At 42.0% G+C, this 24,488-nt stretch overlaps 1 protein-coding gene across 2 annotated transcripts in view; it reads left to right on the forward strand.

Moving 5' to 3' along the window:
* PSD3 (pleckstrin and Sec7 domain containing 3) overlaps positions 1 to 24,488 on the forward strand; it is a 492,046-nt gene that overhangs the window by 48,811 nt on the left and 418,747 nt on the right. The window contains exon 1 of one of the 2 annotated variants that reach the window (XM_063455813.1): positions 5,706 to 5,919. The exons of the other annotated variant lie outside the window; for it this stretch is intronic. Coding sequence (XP_063311883.1) covers positions 5,899 to 5,919 — 21 coding nt within the window. The 5' untranslated portion in view covers positions 5,706 to 5,898. Of the gene's footprint in view, positions 1 to 5,705; positions 5,920 to 24,488 lie in introns of those variants that run through there. 2 annotated transcript variants of the gene reach the window in all.

Raw genomic sequence — 24,488 nt, forward strand, 5'->3', positions numbered from 1 at the left:
GCATGGGGAACAGCTGTTTAATGTAATACTTGCAGGACAGCCAGTTGCCGCAGAACCTCTTTGTTTCCGTCTCTGCAAAGGGCTCCAGGCACTGCTTGTTGTGAGTGTGAGCCACTGTAAATTAGGGGCAGAGGGCAGAGGGCATTTTCACTGCGGTCAAGACGGGTCGGGGCAGGAGGAGAGTGCAGTGCAATCAGTGCACTCCCCTCCTGTGGGTCACCAGTAGACTGGTGAACCTGCCCAGGATCAGAGCCGGTGCAAGGATTTCTGCCGCCCTAGACAAAATAGAAGTTTGCCGCCCCCCCCCCCATGTGACATCACAATGCCCCACCCATATGATCTGCCATATGAACTAACGCCAGTGCTGCACACAGTGTGTGTTTACATTAAAAAGCCTGCAGGGACCAGCTATAGACACCAGAACCACTTCATTAAGCTATAGTGTCCCTTTAATGTGAGGTAAATTATAGATTAGTGTCACTAATAATATACTAGATTGCCTACTTACAATTAGATGAGGATGATGATGGGCTGCAGTTTGGCTTCACTGGTCTGGTGTAGAACAGGATCTCTGGAGTCTGTTTGCAACTGTGGTCACAAAATTCAATGTTCTGGGAGAATTGGAAGCAGCTCCATTTTTTGGGGGCCTCTTACACAGCTCAAGGTCTGGGCCCCAGGGCCTGACGGTGGGTATGCCCATAAGGCCCACTCATAAGTCCACTTATATGTTCCACCCACCCATGAGTTCGCTCACAGGGAGTGGATTGTGTAGGGGATGTGTTATGTGTTATTGTAGAGGATCTAATATGTGTGCTTATGGTATGTAGTGTATAGGGATACCAGTTTGTGCAGGTGATGCAGTGTGTTTGTGTGTAGTGGAAGCAGTGTGTATTTGTGTATAAGGGATGTATTATGTGTTTCTGGTTGTGTGTAAGGGATGCATTGTGTGAATCTGTGTTTGTATGCATAAGGGATGCAAGGTGTGTGTCTGTATGTGTGTGCATTGAGTGTAAGAGATGCATTGTGATTCTGTGTGTATGTAAGAAAAACAGTGTGTGTGTAAGGGTTTGCATTGTATGTTTCTGTGTATATGTGCAAATTATGCATTGTGTGTGTGTGTAAGGGTTGCATTGTGTGTGTGTGTGTGTAATGGATGCATTGTGTGTTTCTCTGTGTGTAAGGGAAGCATGTTGTGTTTCTGTGTATGTATGGGGATGCAGTGTGTGTGTGTGTGTGTGTGTTGTGAAAGAGCTCCCTGTCTTGCCCCCTGTCCTATAGAGCTGTCCCTTCTGTCCCTTAGAGCTCTCCCCCCCCTCCACCCTCCCTGTGTTCTTCTTACTCCTTCCTCTGTGTGTTCTCCTCACCCCCCTGTGTTCTTCTTACCGCCCCTCCTCCCTGTGTTCTTCTTACTTCCCCCCTTGTTCTTCTTACTCCCCCCCTTGTTCTTATTACCCCCTTCTTCTTATTACTCCCCCCTTCTTCTTACCCCCCTTCTTCTTATCACTCCCCCTTCTTCTTACTCCCCCCTTCTTCTTCTTACTCCCCCTTCTTCTTCTTAACCCTCCTACTTCTTCTTACACCCACTTCTTCTTCTTACCCCATTCTTCTTCTTAACCCCTTCTTCTTCTTACCTTCCCCTCTTCTTCTTACTCCCCCTTCTTCTTACCCCCTTCTTCTAATTACTCCCCACTCTTGTTCTTCTTACTCCCCACTCTTTTTCTTACTCCCCCCTTCTTCTTCTTACTCCCCCCTTCTTCTTCTTCTTACCCCCCTCCTTCTTCTTACCCCCCTCTTTTTCTTATCTCCCCTCCTTCTTACTTCCCCCTTCTTCTTACTCCCCCCCTCTTCTTCTTACCCCTTCTTCGTCTTACTCTCCACTCTTCTTATTCTTACTCCCCCCTCTTTTTCTTACTCCCCCCTTCTTCTTCTTACCCCCCTCTTTTTCTTATCTCCCCTCCTTCTTACTCCCTCCTCCCCCTCTTCTTCCCCCCTCTTTCTCTTCTTCCCCCCTCTTTTTCTTTTCTCCACTCCTTCTTACACCCCCCTCCCCTCACTCCCCCTCCTCTCTTCTTACTCCCCCCCTCCCCTCTTACTCCCCCCTCCCCTCTTCTTACTCTCCCCCCCTCTTCTTACTCCCCGCTCCCCTCTTCTTATTCCCCCTCCCTTCTTCCTACTCCCCCTCCCCCTCTTCTTACTCCCCCCCTCTTCTTACTCCCCCCCCTCTTCTTACTCCCCCTCTTCTTACTCCCCCCCTCTTCTTACTCCCCCTCCTTCTTACTCCCCCTCCCCTCTTCTTATTCCCCCTCCCTTCTTCCTACTCCCCCCTCCCCTCTTCTTACTCTCCCCCCTCCCTTCTTCTTACTCCCCCCTCCCCTCTTCAGTTCTTACTCTCCCCCCTCCCCTCTTCTTACTCTCCCCCCCTCCCCTCTTCTTACTCCCCCCTCCCCTCTTCAGTTCTTACTCTCCCCCCTCCCCCTCTTCTTTTCTTACTCTCCCCCCTCCCCCTCTTCTTTTCTTACTCCCCCCTCCCCTCTTCAGTTCTTACTCCCCCCCTCCCCTCTTCAGTTCTTACTCCCCCCCCCTCTTCTTCTTACCCCCTCCCCTGTAGCGTGGCCGAGCTGCTCTCCGGTCCGCGGTCCCGGCCGGAGTGATGGGAAGGTGCACGCTCAGTGTGCACTTCCTGTCAGTCCGGCCGGTTACAGGAAAAAGAAACTCCGCAACTAAATTGTAATTAAAGGAACACTTTAGAGCGTGAGGGTGTCCAGCATCGTTACACAGACTAAAACTCCGGGAAATTCCAGGAAGCTCCTCTAGTGGCTGTCTGGCAGACTGCCACTAGAAGCAGTCTTAGGAGTGCAATGTAAACATTGCAGTTTCTCTTGATCCGCAACTTTCACATTGCTGGGCTAAGGGGGACAAGTACCCAGACCCCTTCAATGAGATGAAGTGGTCTGGGTGCCTATAGTGTCCCTTTAAAAAGAACAAAGTGTTGTTCTGAGAGTTTAAGTGACTTACTAATAACAAATTATGTATCTAAAAGGCAATTTAAAACAAGAACAATGTCTCTTATTGACACAGACTGATTTGCAAACAATTTTATTGTAATTGAAGACACATTATGTGAGTATTATTACTGTGGAGCTCTGTTATACACTCAGACAACAACATTGCGCTCCTAGAAGAGAGCGACATTAGGATAGAAAAGAGAGACTGAGGCATTTGTGCCAAAAATAGGGACTGTCCCTCCTAAATAGGGACACTTTGGAGGTATGCAGCTCTATAAAATCAGTTTGTGACGTGGTTAAATTAGATCTGAGAAATAAAGAGCCAAATACTTCCTGATTCACCAGCAGCAATAACCCCAACCTTGAGAGTACATAAAATAAAATCGAAACAAATTATGTCGATTGGTAAATACCATCTTATCTCATTTATGGTGTTTTTTTCGATTTTAAATAAATAAATAAATAAAATAAAAGATAGATTTCTCTGGAGTTAAAAAGAAATTAAAGACCTGCCTAAAAGCTACAGAATAACATTTATAATTGCAGAGGGAATGACTGTATTGATTGCAGTCTCCCATGACCTCCCCTGTGTTGGAGGTTTGGTTCAGTCCGTGAATGGAGCTGACGGTAGTTTCCAATACAATAGGCGGTGAACTCTGCCCCTTGGCTGTGCCGCTGGGTCATAGTACCGCCCACTGCAAATTAACATATTGCATTATTAATTGCCTCCTGATCTCTAATAAAGCCTTTGCCCAGGGAGCTTTGTACATCTCTAATAGCAGCCAGTGTGACACAGGAATAAAGTTTGTAGAAATCTATTAAGACATCATAATATAGTAGGCTATATATAGTGTCAGACACAATGGGGCAGTGCCAAGGCCAAATGCCGCCTCCAGTCTCAACATGCACTGAATGGACGTCAGCCTGCAGACTAAATATTCCGGCTGACGGTATAAGCATTGCTCCTATAGCCTGCGAGGTTAATGAATACACTTGATAAGTACTAGTGGGTCAGATTGTGATCATCTAAGATGATCAAACCAACCCCCCGCCCCGAGGAATGCCTATTTTTAGATATAATGGACCATATTTATAAATAGTGATATGGGGGTAAAACGTATAAAATGTATTTCAGTCGCCATGGACGCCATTGGGACTTTCCCCTGCTGATTGTACCGTAAGGTCTTGGGCATGAGGGAACGTTCTGGGGCAACGTTCTAAATATGGAGCAATCAGCGGGAGCAATCTATCGGTTTCCATGGTGACCGATCCACATTCAGCACTTTGCTTTAATATTGTTCTTTACATAAGTTACACTGATTCTATGCATGATGTGGGTATAGGGCAGTAGCATTATGAGGTAAGGTGCTGTAACACTATGATCCATAGGTAAATGCTTTATGTCTATGAGCAAGATGTAATAAAGGTGCTCTAACACTATGATCCAGGTATAGGTAAGGTGCTTTATGTCTATGAGCCAGGGATAGGCAGAGGGCACATTATCACAATGAGCCAGGTATAGGCAGAGGGCACATTATCACAATGAGCCAGGTATAGGCAAGGTGCTTTATGTCTATGAGCCAGGTATAGGCAGAGCACACATTATCACAATGATCCAGGTATAGGCAGAGGGCACATTATCACAATGAGCCAGGTATAGGCAGAGGGCACATTATCACAATGAGCCAGGTATAGGCAGATGGCACTGGGCACATTATCACAATGATCCAGGTATAGGCAGAGGGCACATTATCACAATGAGCCAGGTATAGGCAAAGGGCACATTATCACAATGAGCCAGGTATAGGCAAGGTGCTTTATGTCTATGAGCCAGGTATAGGCAGAGCACACATTATCACAATGATCCAGGTATAGGCAGAGGGCACATTATCACAATGAGCCAGGTATAGGCAGAGGGCACATTATCACAATGAGCCAGGTATAGGCAGAGGGCACATTATCACAATGAGCCAGGTATAGGCAGAGCACACATTATCACAATGATCCAGGTATAGGCAGAGGGCACATTATCACAATGAGCCAGGTATAGGCAGAGGGCACATTATCACAATGAGCCAGGTATAGGCAAAGGGCACATTATCACAATGAGCCAGGTATAGGCAAGGTGCTTTATGTCTATGAGCCAGGTATAGGCAGAGCACACATTATCACAATGAGCCAGGTATAGGCAGAGGGCACATTATCACAATGAGCCAGGTATAGGCAGAGGGCACATTATCACAATGAGCCAGGTATAGGCAGATGGCACTGGGCACATTATCACAATGATCCAGGTATAGGCAGAGGGCACATTATCACAATGAGCCAGGTATAGGCAAAGGGCACATTATCACAATGAGCCAGGTATAGGCAAAGGGCACATTATCACAATGAGCCAGGTATAGGCAAGGTGCTTTATGTCTATGAGCCAGGTATAGGCAGAGCACACATTATCACAATGATCCAGGTATAGGCAGATGGCACCGGGCACATTATCACAATGATCCATGTATAGGCAGAGGGCACATTATCACAATGAGCCATGTATAGGTGAGGTGCTTCATGTCTATGAGCCATGTGAGGCAGTGCCCTCTCTAGCCATGTGCTGTATAAACACGGAGTACAGTAGGCGGTGCTGCACACACCGGTCTGCTCCTCTTCAGGAAGCCGGATTCCTTCTGGGGGAGGAGAACAGACAGCACCCACCACGGCTCACAACAAAGACTGGTCACAGGAGAGGAGTGGGGTGTGTGAGAGAGGGAGACCTTCTGTGTACAGACAGCCAGAGACAAGGCAGTAGGAGGGGTGAGAGAAAAGGCAACAGAGAGCACAGCACAAAAGGAAAGGACTGTGTATTCTCCAGGCTGCTAACGCCACAGCTCAGACATGGAAAATGGAAGAAGGAGATGGTGTGGTAAGTGAGACTGCATGTATTGCACTGTATGACTCTGGTTGGAATCACAGCCTCATGCATTGTGTTTTTGTTCTTGTTTTGTTGTCTTAAGTTTCCAGCTGGGAGATGATCAGTGTGGGGGCTTGGCTTACACTGTGACACAACATACAGGATATCTATCTGCCTGCCTTAGATCACAGGGCATTGCTAGCCTTCACTGTCACATGCAGGTGTATTGTCATCTACTTTCATTTTTTATTTCTTTATTTAAAATGCTGTGCATGCAGGTGCATTATTTCCCTTTTGGTTTTACAGCTTATGGCTTCAGAACTAAACTTTGTATGATCTGATACATATTGACAGGCAAAGGGCTTCTCGCAATGTTCCCACAATCCATTTTACTCCATAGAAGCACCCTAACTGCAAAGCAAGTAATATTTGAAATCAAATATGAATATTATATCTCAATATCCAGAGGTCTTCCCATTGGTTTAAATAATCATGCAACCTAATAGCATTGTACAGCGCTGCTGAATCTGTTGGCGCTTTACAAATAATAATAATTATATTGTAAGTCAGTGACTAAGCCTCATCAACATCCCCCTTTAGATTATGATTTTAAAAACTTGCTCATTTTGTGAACACGAGAATTGTAATTTTATATTCTTTTTTTTATTATTCACACTAGTCCTTAAAATGATTCAGTCATTGTCACGTCTATGTTGACATGATCAATAGCTTTGACTGAACTGCTGAAATTCCAACATATTTCTGATTGTGACAAAGTGAAACCCACACTTGTAAAAACTAGTTGCAGACAGTTGTACGCTGTTGTTGCAGGTACTTTTTGAATCTATGTGTTGGGCATACATTCTAAATCACACAGATTGTATATACATTGTATATATAGTATTTGTTGTTTGCTTGGTATATTCCCCGCTGACCTTATTGCACCTATCGTATCTTAAAAGTGCACACATATTTAAAAGGTATTTGTAAAATATAACAAAAAGCGTTAACATTTAAACAAAAACAGTATGTGATTGGAAACAAACTCAGGTGGTTTCTGGGAACTGTAAACATCCAAAAAAGAAATTTTACAAGTGACATCTGTTAGAAATGATCTCTTAAGAGTGAGAGCTTCACCTACTGGCTCTAACAGTATTAGTTTCACAAATTAATATGTGTGACATGGGGACCCTTCTTAAGAGGGGATCTGTAATGCAAAAATTACAGTTTTGAAATATGTTGATATAAATGTTCTTACGAAAAGAGTGTGTAAAATATTGGCTCCGCAACTCAAAGCGTTGCATTGTTTCGAGATCGGTTGAGTCTACTGAACTGTATAAAACTCAATGATTCGTAGAATTACATCTTGTACTCTTTCATTCAGTCTGTGCTGTCTCATTAAAGCATGTATTCACCCAGTGCAGTGTCAGGGGCACGTTACAAAGCCAAACATAATGAGCCCAAACAGAAACCTCATTCTTGTACTAAGTTAACTTCTCTTGGGCAGCTAATTATGGCAAGGTTACAGGTATAATAAGGAATTATAATGTCTCAATAAGTAGTTGAGTAAGTAATCAGGCAACATAGGATGCAAATGGAGCTAGCTAGCTTTAAGCTACTAGATTCCTGTTATATATGGCTATTTAAGTAATAATTTTAAGTATGTGTAGTTTTGATGTATTTTGCAGTATATGTGTATGACTCTCTCTAAATATATTTTTATACTGACGAGTGATGAATCTATTGGAACTTTTTAAGGTTCCAAACTATTATTATTTTATTATTATTATTATTTTATTATTTATATAGCACCAGCAAATCCCATAGCGCTGTACAATGGGACTATCTAACCATTTAGTTGCTGAACAATGATTGATCGTGAATCAACAACTGACTTGAACTATTTAAGCCAGCATAATGCATTTAGAAGAATAGTTGAATCAGAGAATGTTATTGAACTCTCTTTGGATGGCATCAATTTGCAGTTCCACTGTCAATGCAGTTTTTAATGAATAATGGTCTCTAGTAGTTACCGTAATTGTCTGTGTTCTCAGAATATCACGACTACGAGTTCAGTGTGTTGGTTTATTTTTTGTGGATAACACCAGTATAAGTAGTTGTGTAAAATAAAGTTATGTTCATAAGTAAATGTTATAACGTAGAAAATATGAGCATTCGAATATTTAGATAAAAAGATTAAAGACGTTGCGTACAATATTGTAATTTTTTGATACAGAAATGCTAAATATAAGACAGTTATCTTTTTGAATTTTTTTGTCATTTACTAAACATGTATTACATTTTATTTGCATTTATGCTCACATTTATGCAGATAATTCATCTACGCTTGCAAGAATGTTATAAAAATAGTGCTAATACATGCATGTGTCTACATTGGGGCAAGTGTAGTTGTGTCTATTCATTCATTTGATTGACTTTCTTGTATATTTTGGCCTGCCCCAAAGAAACTATTCCTGACTCACATTGTTCAACCGAGTTCCATATATTTGCTCAGAAATGGTTATACAGTAAATAAATATGCCAGTATTAATTGATTGTAGTGTTGAGACATAATGATTATTATTATTGGCATTTATGTAGCGCCAACGTTTGCTGCAGCGCCGTACAATATTATAAATGGGGAAATTGAACAATAAATGAGATAATTACAAAATGTTACAGGAAGAATAGGTTGATGAGGACTCTGCTCAAAAGAGCTTACAATCTAGAGGTATAATAGATCCCTTGTATATAAATCGCACTACCACAACATCCTCAGAATTCTGTCTGGTAGCTGTGACATCTGTATTCTGTAGCCGTGGTAGCTATATCTAGTTAGTAAAAGTCTTCATAAAAAAAGCGCTTAGCAGATACCTGTACTGTTGCAAAGTGTTGATTAAAATATTCATTGTTATGATAGCACCAAGAATCTGGATGAGATGGTTGATTTAAGCAGATTCATTTACTTTTCGTAGTCTGTGAGTGACACCCAAGTAAGGTACTACTATTCTAGATAGAGATTGGAGTCTGCATCATCTCCATAGCAAGTTTATTTGCTGTCAGACCTTGTTTGACGCCTTGAATGGATTATGCGAGTTATCCCCAATTTTACAGCAATTGTGTCTAGTAATAATGTTACTATACCAGAAGTCCTGGAGCCTTAAAATGTCTTTACATATCACACACACCTGCAAACTCAGAATGGTCCACAACATCTATTTATTTATTATTGGCATTTATAAAGCACCAACATATTCCGCAGCGCTGTACAATAAGGGTAGAACGTACAATATGCACAGACCAATACAGAAGGTGAAGAAGGCTCTGTCCGTGAGCTAATATCTAACTATTGAAGCTGTTTTATGCAAAGTGCTTAGATAGACAGCCTGTGAACATCTATCAACCCAAGCCAGTATATAAAGGCAAGGCAAAAACCCAACCTGATATAAGCAGACCCACAGTGGTTTTCCTCTCTTTTATATATATCATTCAGGTTCTGAAAAATCTGAAAATCTAATGAGAAATGACAGAGCCAATGAACATAATTTGCTGGTGCCCTCTATGAAATCACAACATGTTAGCTTTAGGGCTCAATGGATTGCCTATTCCCTTCCAACCCCCCAGCAGCACTTTGGGTAGGGAAGCAGGAAGTTTGCCGTGCATGCTTGGAAAGGCCCCTGGGGGCCCTAGACTCGGTAGCAGCTGCCTTGTCTGCTGTCCTGTTAATGATACATTTGCATACATCTGGTACGCCAATGCACAAGGCTTCTTCATTCACACCCCTGTGAAGTGCAAGTCAATCTTGCTGATTCATGACTTTATCTTGCAATGACATTCATTCATTGCGCAGTTTTATCACTGATACATCAATCAGCTGACTTCATATAGTCTGCAAATTTAAACGAATCCATTTAGTGACATTCAGTTGTAGAATGTATATTTCAGATTGTTATTATTGTTTTATTATTTATTCGAGATGTAATGTCCTCTTTTTATCTTCATACTGCATACATATGTGTATGTAACAACTGTTGTACACTCTCTGATACTAACCAAATAGTCAATTGAATTAATACATGATTTAATTAGGCAGAATCATGGTTCTCAATAGAAGGATGAATAATAAATAAAAAAATAAAAAAATAAAATAATTAAATATCAACTCAACGGTTAAAAGAGTGACCACTCCACAAATGGAAAAAAAATACAAAATATAAAACATAAGGAACAAGTCCACAGACAGCTGATAAAACCAGAGCTAAGATAACACGAGATAATGATGCTCCACTTGGATGTAAGCCAGAAACAGGCCAAGAAAGAGGGTTAAACAGTTCCTATACTTGGTACACACAGCGTCTGCAAACGATATGCCCCTTCAATAAAGTACAATTATTTTAAAGTGCTCAAATAATGAGCAGAGAGAGGAGACCAATACATAATGATTTTGAGTTTAACCAATGGAAGAATTGTATGTAATGTTTGTCATCCAAGTCATGTTCTGCATCTCAATGAAGGACATGGAGTGAACAAATAGCCCTTTAAATTACATGTAACATAAATATAATTTCATAGTAGTTATGTACTAACTTGATATGTATGATATCATTACCAACTGAAGTATATATGTTACAAATCGCATAATGCCTTTTACAATTGAACCAGAAGTATCACTGACAATAACAAATGGCAATGTGTGATTGTATAAGTATACCTCTCAAGCGTCCCTAGTTAGGAGGGACAGTCCCTATTTTAGGCCTCAATCCCTCTGTCCATCTTCTCTATCATATCTAATAATACACAATTAATGCTTCTTCTACAGCAAAGCGATAACGGACTTGTATCACAACCAAACATCATTTTGAGATCAGGGCCGAATTGGGAATAAAAAGCAGCATTGGAAAAAAAAAATGATACCAGCCTTGGGCACAATATAAAAGTGAAAATAATTTTTCCAACATGAAGGAATGCACTCATAGGACGTCAAAATAAACACAAAAAAAAAAATACAATGTTTTAAGCAGACACACAACCAGCGACTCAACTAACGTAGAAAGGGCCCTTGCGCAAGACTGTGTTGGAACTGTGTCTGGGGATACAACCTGTATTCTTCACTGTCCATATGCCCAGCTACAGTCTCTGCCACTGGGGTATCAAAATGTCCTTATCAATAATGACGCCCCTCAACTCCACGGCTACTTTCCACCAGGAATTCCCAATTTTCCAATGGGCCATTACAGCCCTGTGTGAGACCTGCTTTGTCCATATATTGTTTGTTACAGTGTTTTACTGTTTGCCATAAAGTGAATTGGTTTTGTCTACCTTATAACCTGTGCTCCCATTTGTGCCCTTTTACCCTTCTTGGATGGTAGCCCTGTTGCACAGAAAATGCCATTCAATCAGTCTGGGTTTTCAGCCTGTTTAGGTATGTCCACTCTATTATTTGATTAAAGTTTTCACTCAGACAGAGTGGGTACATGCCGTCACTGAATATATTTCCTTATCTTGTATCATATGGGTTTCAGCCATACTCTGCATTTTACTTACTGTATAAATGTGATGTAAGTTTCCCCCAGAGGCTTTTCACAATCATTTTGTGTTCTTCTGAAATTGATTGAAACAGACAACTTTCATAACAAAAATCAAGAAAAAATTAAATTCAGGGGGGCGGAGCTTGGCCGCCATGCGGAGAGGATGCAAACACCCGGGGCTCCCACCAAATGGCTAAATATAAGCCTTTCTTGCCGCAATCCAGCCAGACTAAACGGGCACCACATCTGGCCACCCAGCCAAGCCCCGGGTGGGAACAAGTTTGGGGCGATACAAGCAACCCAGAGGCACCAACCGAGCCAGGTCCGACCTGCGGCCTAGCAGTTGATGCGGGGCTGGGGGACGCGGCCGGTCCTCCGGCCCCGTAGTCCTGCAGATGCAGAACCTCCCCCCCCCCCCCGGGGGTCATCGCGGTCCACCATGGCATGCTCACAAACAGGGGCGAACAAACACAAGCCCTGTTGGATGGCCACAGGCGGGTGGAGGCACGGGCACACCGCTTAACCCCTTAAGGACACATGACATGTGTGACATGTCATGATTCCCTTTTATTCCAGAAGTTTGGTCCTTAAGGGGTTAATCAAGATGGCGGCGGCACATAATGCAACCTCACACACCAGGAAAGCCAACGTTTGTGAGCGAGGCAGGGCAGGTCTGGCGGCAACCCCACAGTGGACATGGCCTTGGGGGAGATGGAGTAGAGGAGAAAAGCCCCAAAGAAAGCGACGGCAAGAGGCCTATCCATCCCCTCAGGCATCAAACATGGCAGCCACGCGACCCGGTGACATCCAGCCCCGGCTCCTTCCTGGCCGCAACCCGATACCAACAGTGATAGCCATAAACAAGGAGCGAAAGCTCACCCAACATGGAGATCAAGCTCTATACCCAGCTGTGCGCCGCCTCTGCACCAGCCCCCGAGGGTCACCATGCGGGAAGCTGATCCAGACCAACGACAAAGGTTTGCAGCCCCCAGCACAAGCAACAGACGACCCCACAGGGACTGACCATCCCTAATCCACACAGAGTGCGCCGGGGAACACATCATGTGGACTCTATATATGTTTTCAGCCATATAAGATTTCACAATGCTTACTCAATGATTGCATACTTATTACCTAGACCTAGCTTAAATGTAAATATGCAGTTTAACTACATAACATGTTTACACAGCTAGCGTTTGATACCAGTATAATAAGTGTCATCAACAGACTAGCCAATACGCTGGTCATGCCAAACTACAGCCTATAATCTTTGAAAATCAAATAGCTACGTGTGCCTAGCTTGAACATTTCTGTATATCACTACTATATCATTTCTTGTTTTCCTCGTGTTTCTAACATGAAAAAAAAAAGTGCAGTATCTCTTGACTACCCATATCAATTGTTTCTGACAATCTAATATGTTGAACAAGTCTTTGTTTATGCCTGCAATTTACTCTGCACTCAAAAATAAAGAATTATATATAAGAAAAAATTAAATTCAGTACGGCAATACTCAGAAACTAGTTTCTATTTGCTACTAATTTTGAAAGCAACACCATAGTGTCAGGAATACAAATCTGCATTCCTGACACTATAGTACCTTAGTCCCTAATTACATTTATTCACCTCCCCCTGTGCGAAATAAAAGATATAACTTAACTTTATTCCTGCTACCTATGTGCTGCTGCCCACTTTGCCTACCGCAGCATCATTGTGGAGGTATCACTTCCTTGGCCATCGTCCAACCCAGTGCTTCTCATGGGGACAAAACGCACGTACGTCCGATCAAACACGTCTCATAGGAAAGTATTGGATTTCAATTCTTTCCTATGATCCGCATTTGGTCACACAGCCACTAATGATGTGTTTTACCTTTTCTACAAAATGGCAATATTTTACAACGCAGCGTTAAAAACTACAGGGCCACGTTGCGATGAAGTGGTCTGGAAGCATTTAGTGGTCCTTTTAGAATTTCGCGGGGTATGTTTGCGTTCTGCTTGGGTAAACAGTAACAAATATAACAGTCTGCAGTTTAACAACTTCATAAAAATACATATTTGGAGTCATCGAAGTTATAAAAGTCGTCACACACTGCACATTGTTTTTGCACTCATCTTTTCAGTCACCTGTGTTCCTCCTTGATGCTCTATACTCAAATGATGCTGGAACATTACATTGCCTGTGCATCACCCTAATACGCATGTCATTTCTGGCATCAAAGTCAAAATGCTGAAGGCCATTGTAAGTTAGTGCTGCCTAACATGTGACACTACGGTGTGATTATTGTGTTGAAGTATTAGTAAGATCCCTCAAGGCCGCATACAGTTTACTGTTTTGGACACTCCCCCCGTCATTCTTCACGGTAAATGGGGCCAAGCAAATTCATGGTTCTGGGGCCCTGTCTAATCCTTGGGCCTAGGCAGCTGCCTAAGGTCAACTGACGGTTAATCCTGCTCTGACTATTCGCCCATTGAATTTGAGTGAAATAAAAGCCATTGTAGTCATCCCATTTGTAACTAAAGCATAGATTTTGTCGTAGATTTTTCTCCCTGGGAGAAGAATATGTGTCCCCCAATTTATTATTAATGTAAAACAGTGAAAACTAACAATGATAATTATTAATTATTTCTATAATTATTTTTATTTATGAAATCCTGACATATTCCACAATCTGTTCATTTGGTGGACTAGACATATAAGCAAATTCAGCACGATTACTTTCTTATACAGGAACAAGGGATCAGATACGTTTACAATCTGACGATAGCAAGTCTTTGTTTTCTGCACCATAAACAATGCAGCTCAGTGTAGTGGTTAAAAGAACACGCCAAACACCATAACCACTGCATCTCACTGTAGTGGTTATGGTGCCAGGAGTGACCTGGTGCCACCTCCTCACTACTTAAAATGGAAAGCCGGAATCTCTCTGTCTGAGCAAAACCCTTTGGAGCAATCCACTACAGCTCTCAGCCAATAAGCTAGCTTTGCAAGGCTTAGCTCAAGAGACCTAATGGAAGCTCCTGCTTAGGAGCTCTCCGTTGCCTGGGAAGCAGGGAGTGGCACAGTTTGACTACTTACCTACAATTTGTTCTTATAGTTTGGTTACGGTGATGTAGAATTATTAAAAAAAATCTTTATTGAACCTGCATTGAATTATTGTACTAACTCCATTTTAACTTCATATTATGACAAATCCTCCATTTTAACTACATTACATGACAGAATTTCCTAACAGCATTTAGTATAATGAATAGAGACTGTATTTTCTAGAAAGACATGACTAACCCCGGAATTATTGAATCTCCTGTAACATGCAACAAAGTATAGCCAAGGCCATGGGAAGCTGGCCTAATGAAATGTTCTATTCATAAAAAGAACCCTGAACCTGACCACGAGTCTGACATCACTAACTACGCAAAATGACGCCCAAGCCCCCCTTCCCACCGAGTAAGCCTCGTGCTGGGTAAGATGGCGCTTGAGCCATCTGTCCACACCCGTGCCCAGAACAATGCCACCTCCCGGTGGGAGGACACCTAGCTAACCACTTAGTTCTTGAGCCAATTAATAATATTGATGGGTGGACATTGACATAGCCACTTAACACTAAATCCAATTAATGATGTTTATTTACTGATATCTTGATATTCAATGATGATGTAATTTTGCTCTTATAAGGGCTTGCAAGCCTGTTTTTTACCAGATGCCATTAAATTTTCTCGAAGTGCTTTTAACCTGAACTCCATGTGTCAGTGTGAACTTACTTCTGCGTATAAACAATTTAATCATCTCAGATTTGGACAGGAACAGATAGACATTTAAACATATTTGTTTATTTCTAAATTACCGTATTTATCGGCGTATAACACGCACAGGCGTATAACACGCACCTCATTTTTAGAAAGAAATTCCAGGAAATTTCCCCCCTCATCCCATAGTATTCCCCCCCCTCATCCCATAGTATTCCCCCCTCATCCCATAGTGTCCCCCCTTTCCATAGTATTCTCCCCCCTTTCCATAGTATTCTCCCCCCTCCCATAGTATTCCCCCCTCCTCCCATAGTATTCCCCCCCTCCTCCCATAGTATTCTCCCCCCTCCCCTCCCATAGTATTCTCCCCCCCTCCCCTCCCATAGTATTCTCCCCCCCTCCCCTCCCATAGTATATAGTATTCTCCCCCCTCCCCTCCCCTCGTATTCTCCCCCCCCTCCCCTCGTATTCTCCCCCCCCTCCCCTCCCCTCCCATAGTATTCTCCCCCCTCCCCTCCCATAGTATTCTCCCCCCCTCCCCTCCCATAGTATTCTCCCCTCTCCCCTCCCATAGTATTCTCCCCCCTCCCCTCCCATAGTGTACTTTCCTCCCCCTCCCCTCCCATAGTGTACTTTCCTCCTCCTCCCCTCCCATAGTGTACTTCCCCTCCTCCCCTCCCATAGTGTACTTTCCTCCCCCTCCCCTCCCATAGTGTACTTTCCTCCCCCTCCCCTCCCCTCCCATAGTGTACTTTCCTCCCCTCCCATAATTACTTACCTGTCCTGAAGCGTGGGCCGGCTTCACACCGTGCACCGCGGAACAGGAACTTTAATTTAAGGTTCCGGTTTCCGGCGGGACTGAAAGGAAGTGTGCACACTATTGTGCACACTTCCTTTCAGTCCCGCCGGAAACCGGAACCTTAAATTAAAGTTCCTGTACCGCGGTGCGCGCTGTGAAGCCGGCCCACGCTTCAGGACAGGTAAGTAATTATGGGATATCGGCGTATAACACGCACCCACGATTTTCCCCCTATTTTCAGGGGAAAAAAGTGCGTGTTATACGCCGATAAATACGGTAATCTACATCAACGGTGCTTGTAATGCTCCTCTAATGTGAAAAGAGTCCGTTTGGTGCCTTACTCCATTTTTTTAACTCTTCCCAGCTAAGTGCAATTTATAACCACAACAATGCATCTTATTTACGTAAAGTGATTTCTAAACACATTTATTGTGGTTTATAGGCACATTACTGGAATGATTATTTATGTGGAGTTCGGTTGCACTCAGAGACACTGTGAATATGGAGATTTTAGAAAAGAGGGACATTAGGATCGAAAAGAGGGACAGAGGGATAAGGGCCTAAAATCGTGACTGTGTATCCTAAATAGGGACACTTGGCATGTATGTAACAGATACAAATCTAAACATAAATGTTGTATTTTTTTTACATTATTTTTTATTAACTTTATTTATCTGTTAATGTTCTTTTATTGTGCCTCAACTATAGTACGCATAGGCATATTTAATTATGCCCCAAATGTTAAGTTGCACTTGCAGTCCCAAAGGCTATATAATAATCTCAGAGTCACTGTTCAGTGCACAGCAAGCCAGCGTCATGATGTGACATTTCACTAGCACAGTATGAATAGCAGACTGCTGTACCAGGTTGCTCTGACATTAGAGAGACAGAGATTTTCTATAGAGCATAGACTCTGTTTCTTGTAAACATATATTGTACATTTAAATTTCGTCTAGCATGCCAGTTCAATGAAAGTGGGGAATACTGTGCATTGTGATGGTGATATGTATGTGCATTATATGTATATTATATTGTATGTGCATATGTGCATTGTGATGGTGATATGTATGGTGTTTGTTGGATAGTACACATATGGTTTCCTAGGAAGAAGGTTAAATACATTATTTTTTCCTATTTAAAAATAAAATAATAATTATTATTATTTGTAATTTAAGTAATTGGGCCAATAAACATTTTATGCATTCGTAACAATAAATTAATATACTTTCTATTTGAGACTAGGATGTCCACTGCAGAGCCTTGGTAGAGGTGGCATATATTAAAATAAATCAAATTATTTCAGGTTCTTTTTTGGTTTTATAGAAAAAAAAAAATTTTTTATAAAATCATTTTTTAAACGTACACCCCATGAAAAGAATGCATATTTAAAAGGTTAGTCCACTGCCCAAATACAATTGTAAAAATCACAGTTTAGTAGCAAAACCTCCAATAAAAATGTACATGAATTTAATTGGATTTTTTTCATTGGGTTGATATTATTCTAAACAGCTTGCAAACGCTGCAGATCTCTTGTCTGTAGGCTTTGCAAGCCCTCCCCTTCTCATGATTGTTTTATTTTTTGTTAGTGGAGTGTCCCTTTAAGGATAAACTTGTGCTACCCTGGATTTTTTTTCTTCTGTCCTTGGGGGGTTGTGCACGTACCCCAAATTAAGATTCTCCACCATGTACACTGTTGTTGGGAGGTATGCATTATTTTTGTTGTTGCCAAAGTAAAAAGGTCCTATGTTCCTAAAATATGATAATACCTTTTTTTTTATTTCTTCTGACATTTCATAGTTTAGGACACATTTCTCAGAGTTCGGCTTTGTGCCGTAGGTAAAGCAGCGATGACTCACACAGCTTTTTACAGATGTAAATGCCAAGAAAATCTGTAGAGGGGAGAAATCAATAAAAATAACAGAGAAATACATAATGAGATGTGGAAAGTCATGGTGAGCAGTACAGAAAGGAGGGGGTAAGGCATGCTGTAAGGATATAGTTACAAAACGCTTCTATCAAATATACTTCCACTACTGTGCTAATTGAAACGTAATGCGAAAAAACACATTTATCTTTTATAACATAAAATGTTGTAGCTTTTCCCCCATAAATTATGAATACATTTGGTCATGTATGTAGTGCACACATTTACAGATCACTGGAAAAATAAAATCAGTGTTTTCTTAAAGGAACACTCCACGCACCATATCCACTACAGCCTGCTGTATTAGTTATAGTGCCAGGAGTTGTCTGGTGCCCTCACAGAGTAATTTGTCAAACTGTTCAAGAGCAGTTGGATAACTTACCTGTGTCCCCCTGGGCGCTTTGACTGCATCCCTGCTTCCAGGGAGAATCTCGTTAGCTCCATTTAGCTAAGCATCGCGGCCATTCTCATTGGCTGAGAGTCAGCTGAGCGCTCACAGCCAATGACTGTTTATCGGGCTGTGATTAGCTCAGGGGTTCAATTGCAGGGGTTCATTTGAAGGGAAACTTGTCACCTCAAAACTATTTTATAATATAATAATCATTTCATTAGGTTTTGAAAGAAAATAGAAATATTTTTGAATAAAGTATATGTAGAATGAGAAAAACGCATCCCGACCTTTGGTACATGACCCTATCCTTCAGCCATATACATACACCTATGTCGGACAGTGTTTGAAAACCAACAGTTAGTCTCTATGGGAGTGAAGCAGGGAAGTCCATAGAGACTGTCAGTTTTTAAAAACTGTCTGATCCAAGGTGCATGTACACTGATCAGCCTCAACATTAAAACCATCTGCCTAATATCGTGTAGGTCCCCCTTGTGCTGCCAAAACAGCTCTGATGCATTGAAGCATGGATTCCACGAGACCTCTAAATGTGTCCTCTGGTATCTGGCACCAAGACATTCGCAGCAGATCCTTTAAGTCCTGCAAGTTGCAAGATGGAACCTCCATGGATCAGATTTGTTGTTCCAGCCCATCCCACAGATGCTCAATTAGATTACGCCTTGAACTCTTTAGCTCCATTGAGCCTGACCCGGTGTTAAAGGCACAGTGCCTCAATCACAGTGGGAGGTCTAGATATCTCCCACGTGTGATTGTTAATTCTGATTGGAAATTATCCAATCAGAATTAACCTATGCATTTAAATACTTACCTTTCCTGTTCCTCTCTGCCCTGTTGTGGTCTTTGCTTGCTAGTATTGCTACTGAACTTGTGTTTCTGGTTACGTACTCTCTGGCTTGTTTATCTGACTTTGTGACTTTCTCCTACCCTTTGACCTCGGCTTGTTTCTCGTTATTCTGTCTTCTGGTTCCCCTTCCTCGGCTTGTCTCCTGACTATTCTTTGTGTGCTTAGCCCGGCCACTCTAAGGTCCGGTACTGCACCTTTTCTGTGTGTGTGTGTTAGCGTGTTTGGTTCCCGGAATCGTGACACCGGCCCACGCGGTAAAACCGACGGTGCAGCACGTTAAGAAGCCCATCTGGTGGCCCATGCTCTTATTAATTTCCAGGGGGCCTGGTAAACGCTGTGGCACTTTAACAACGCGACTGGGCCCCCTGTGATGACATCAGAGGCTGGGAGGAAGTGACTGCCCTGGTCACTCCTTCCAGCTTACATAGGGAGTCGCGCGGGAGGAAGTAGTGGAGGGAGTCTGACTCCATCAGTCTGAGCCACCACTGGACCCCAAGGAAAGTCACCCTCCTGCACTAAAAAGGTGACTAAAATATTTTTTTATATGTGTGTGTTTGTTTTTTGTATGTGTGTGTGTGTTTGTGTTTGTATGTCTGTATGCATGTGTGTTTGTATGTATGTGTGTGTATGTCTGTTTATGTCTGTGTGGGTGTGTCTGTGTATGTGTGTTTGTATGTCTGTGTGTCGGTATGTGTGTCTTTATGTATGTGTGTGTCTGTCTGTGCCTGTGTGTGTGTATGTATGTATGCATGTGTGTGTATGTATGTGTGTGTGTTTGTATGTATGTATGTCTGTGTCTGTAAGTGTGCCTGTATGTGTGTGTCTGTGTGTGTGTCTGCATGTGTATCTGTTTGTCTGCATGTGTTGTAGGGCAACATATGGGAGGAGAAGGGTAGACTAATGAGGGAGTGGCGGGGGGTAGATGCAGTTTTCGCTCTGGGGCCCAGTGGTTACGCCTCTGCATGAAAGGGTGTATGTCATCTACACCAATCTCTAGGTAGGTAGTGCGTGTCAAAGTAACATCCATGTGAACGCCAGGATCCAAGGTTTCCCAGCAGAACATTGCCCAGTGCATATGCCTACGCAGAGAATACATTAAATAAATAAATATTCAGAAGAACCTATATTTAGTTTGCTGTCGGGTTGGGCGTAAATTTCACAAGTGACAGATTTGCTTTCATTAAGTTGAGAAAAAGTCGTTTTATCATTTTCCCTTACCTGAATTAATTCATTCAGTAAAAAAAAAAAAAAAAAGAGAGAAACAAATATATCGAAGACATTTCTACATTTCCCTTCTACAAAGTATGCAAGTCTCTTCACAATAGAATAGAACAGGTTACTGTGTAAACATCCATACTTTAGGTAGATGGCCTAACTACAAGGACAGGCAGTGTAAACCCATACACCTGTAAAGCTGTCTACAATGAAAAATGGGTATTTTTCACACTCTTCCAGATGACAGAGGATATCACCCCTCCCCCTTATGATTTATGCTTTGTCTATTTATATAACATAAGCTCTTTATTTGCAGCACAGAATTATGTAATCTGTGTCATGTACTATCTGTCACTGTTTCAAACATTGTGTTTGTGGGTATTCTCATCTTAAAGAAACAGGCTATTCACTGTGGCTGCTGACATCATTCCATGGTGATGTTTGGTTCTGATAGGGACGCTTAGCACAGTAAACATAAAGAATACTAATGTCATATACGGAATCCCCCCCCCCCCCCCCCCCACCGCACCAAATGAATTGCTTTTTTAAGAAAAAAAGATGCAGTGACTAAACAAGCGGAAATGTTTGGCAGGACAAATGCTGTGGATTATAATTGCCATTATGCTAAGCCAATTAAACTCCTTAAGGACAAAGCTTCAGAAGTAAAAGGCCATGTGTCCATTAGGGGTTGTTAGCCATCTGATGCTCCCACTATAATATATAACAGAAAGGATAATTCATTTTTATTTTTCGTTAAAGGTTTTTAAAGAAAACTTGCCGTTCTATCAATTAACAACAAGGGAAAGAAAACACAAAAATCAAGTTGCATTGAGAAACCACATTTTTGGTGTACATTTTATTTTTTAGTGATTAAATCATTATTAAAGAAGTCTCAGTGAAATATACATAGAGGAACATGAAGTGCACAAAAGAAAAACATTTTGATTAATATTTTGTAGTGCTCACACTGGATTGTGAAAGGGTCTGTTGGGGTGGTATTCACAAAAAAAAATCACAAAGTGGTTTATTCACTAAATGGTGAATTTTAGTGAATTGAAAACTGTGTTGCGAAATTTTGGATAAAATTAGAGGATTTTTAAAAAAAAAATCTTTAAATCAGGTATGCTTGCAGCTTGACGTTTTTTTAAATGCAGTGTTTTGCAGTTTGGGTTACAGTCTAGTGCAATACACTTTTTAATTAATTATCTCTAAAGTGTTGCTGTCACGTTCGTGGCTCCTAGCCGGTGTTATTAAATAGTCTTGATCTGTATCAGGGCACCTGCGTAAACAATTGTGTGGATAAACAAAATAGACAGCGTTACTTACTGAAGTAGGAATTGTTTGGAATTCAAAGTGAATTTAAAAATTTAAGGCCAATGTATATGTATTCAACGGGAAACATTCTACAACTCAGTTATACTTATAGTTCAGCTACTTTTGAACGTAAATTATTTGTACTAAAATCGGAAACATAAGCTCCTGAACACCGCTGGACTTCCATCATCGCCTACATTCGGTTCTATACAACATAGAAGGGCACTGTTCGGTGGAATTGTTCGTCCGGATGAGGGGGGACAAGCTCCAGGGTAAGAACATTGATTATGTTCGGTAGTTTGTTCGGTTTTTAAACTACCAATCTAGACCGACCGCAAGCCCTGATTCTCTGGAACTGTTTTGGCAATGGGATCATGCGTGCGGTCGGTCAAATTATGACTTCCAGGAAATTCCTGAACCCCTGAACTGATCTGGGTGATTTTTGGATACGTTGGTCATCCAGATCGGGACTATCAGGGGATATAACTTTTGTGTGTTTAAAGGTATTTTTGGGGTTTTGTAAAAATGTATGTTTTCTGCGCCTGGATATAATTGAGTTTAATACAGTGCTGACTCCATTATCTCCCAGGCACAGGGGAGGGATTGACCTATTTTGTATTTTGTGTCCTGGACCAGAGATCCAATGTAATCGTGTGTATGTTTTTACTGTAATCTACTCTTGGGTCCAGGGGGGAGTGCCCCTTGCATGGGGACCTGCATATAAGGCCAGTTGTGGCTGCCATTAAACAGATTTGTTTTACCCTTCATGAAGTCTAGGCTCGTGTCTGGGGGATTGGAGAGCTATATTCACTCTGGGGATTGCTATAATCACTATACTCTCTTGGATCACAACAATTGCTCTTGTAAGAGCAGCCTGCTTCGCTCTCTGGACTAGGAGAGGTCTACCCCTGGAAGCTGGATCCTGGTCTTGAGTCCAGGGTGGTTGGAGGACAGCCAGACCCCTACCAAGCTGCGGCGGTTTGTGGGGTTTACGGTGGTTATGGTGTCCGGCGTGGTACTTATGGTACTCCAGGATTACTAGGAAGACGTACCTGGTCGGGGTGCCAGGCGGTCCGTCACACCAACTATGTACAGAACTGACATTAGCCAGCCAGAAACTCCTGTTCCAGACTCGCTATTATTGCCGAAATGATGCAAGTGGGTTAAACTAAAAAGCTGTACATACAGAATCCATGAACCATGACAACTTCACATCAGTAATAACCCTTTAAAGCAACACTATAGTGTTAGGAATACAAACGTGCATTCCTGATACTACAGTGCTAAAAACACCATTTAGGTGGCTGCCTCCCCCTTGCCCTGTTAAAAAGGGTTAAAACTTACCCTGCAGGTTTACTGCATATGACTCCGCCGACGCCCCTCCACTTGGTTGAGATCATCAAAATTGATAATCTCAGCCAATCCAGTGCATTCTCAAAGGAAAGTATTTGGAAGCTATCGCGCATATGCGGCAAAATGCCACTCCAATCAGTATCTCCTAATAGAGATGCATTGAATCAATACATCTCTATGGGGAACATTCAACGCCTCCATGCTGATAGTGGAGGCGCTCTAGTGGCTCTCTGAGTGACTGTCACTACAGGTTTAACTAGGCAGAAATGTAAACACTGCTTTTTCTCTGAAATAGAAGTGTTTACATTAAAAAGCCTGCAGGGGCATACTATGCACACCAGAAAAAACTATATCAAGCTGTAGTTGTTCTGGTGACTATAGTGTACCATGAAAGGACCACTATAGGCTCAATAAAGTGGTCTGGGTGCCAGGTCCCCCTAGTTTTAACCCTACAGCTGAAAACATAGTTTCATAGAAACTGCTATGTTTACACTGCAGGGTTAATCCAGCCTCTAGTGGCTGTCTCCATGATACTGAGTAAATCGCACTTATTTGGACTAGTAGACATAAATGTTATATGTAGATAATGTAGAAGACGAAATTGAACTGCACTCAATCCCCATCTGAGTCTGGGTGCAACCAGACCAGCCACAGTATCAAAGACCGATGAATTCATGAAACAAATAGAGAGGTCCAGGCACTCCAGATATCAGTGGAATAGGCAATTTATTGAACTCACAGCCAAAGCAACGTTTCGACCAAACTGGTCTTTATCAAGTGCAACGTTTTGACCAAACTGGTCTTTATCAAACTTGATAAAGACCAGTTTGGTCGAAACTTTGCTTTGGCTGTGAGTTCAATAAATTGCCTATTCCACTGATATCTGGAGTGCCTGGACCTCTCTATTTTTTCCATATGTAGAATATGTAGCCATTGTTAGCTGATCTGAAACGTAAATTTCTCTTTAAATTCCTGGCATTACACACTTTAGTGTATAACTGTGTATGATGTGATGCAAGCTTCATATGTACACTTGACACCAGGGGCGTACCTACAGCATATGGCACCAGGGGCGGGTCCTAGTTTTGGCACCCCCCCTGCACTTTAAAATGTACAAAACACCCACAATTTTTTTAATGTATGTAGCATTGAGCAGTGCTTGCATGTTTCAATGTAAGCATGCTTTTGTATGGAGTGAGTGTGAGTGAATGAATGGGTGTGTTTGTATGTAGTGTTGGCATTTTAATGCAGGCATGCTTTTGTGTGTAGTGTTGGCGAGATGCAGTGGTGTTGATACCGGAGAAACTGACGGAAGCCAAGCACAGAGAGATGGACACAGGTTTCTTCAGGAAGGAAGAGATTCTTTATTGGATCACCGATCGGGACTCAGAGGGACTAGCGTCACCAAAATACAGCAAAGTCTGAGTACTGAATACATAGAGTACATTC

The sequence above is a fragment of the Pelobates fuscus genome, chromosome 5, assembly GCF_036172605.1.
Source record: "Pelobates fuscus isolate aPelFus1 chromosome 5, aPelFus1.pri, whole genome shotgun sequence".
Taxonomy (NCBI): domain Eukaryota; kingdom Metazoa; phylum Chordata; class Amphibia; order Anura; family Pelobatidae; genus Pelobates; species Pelobates fuscus.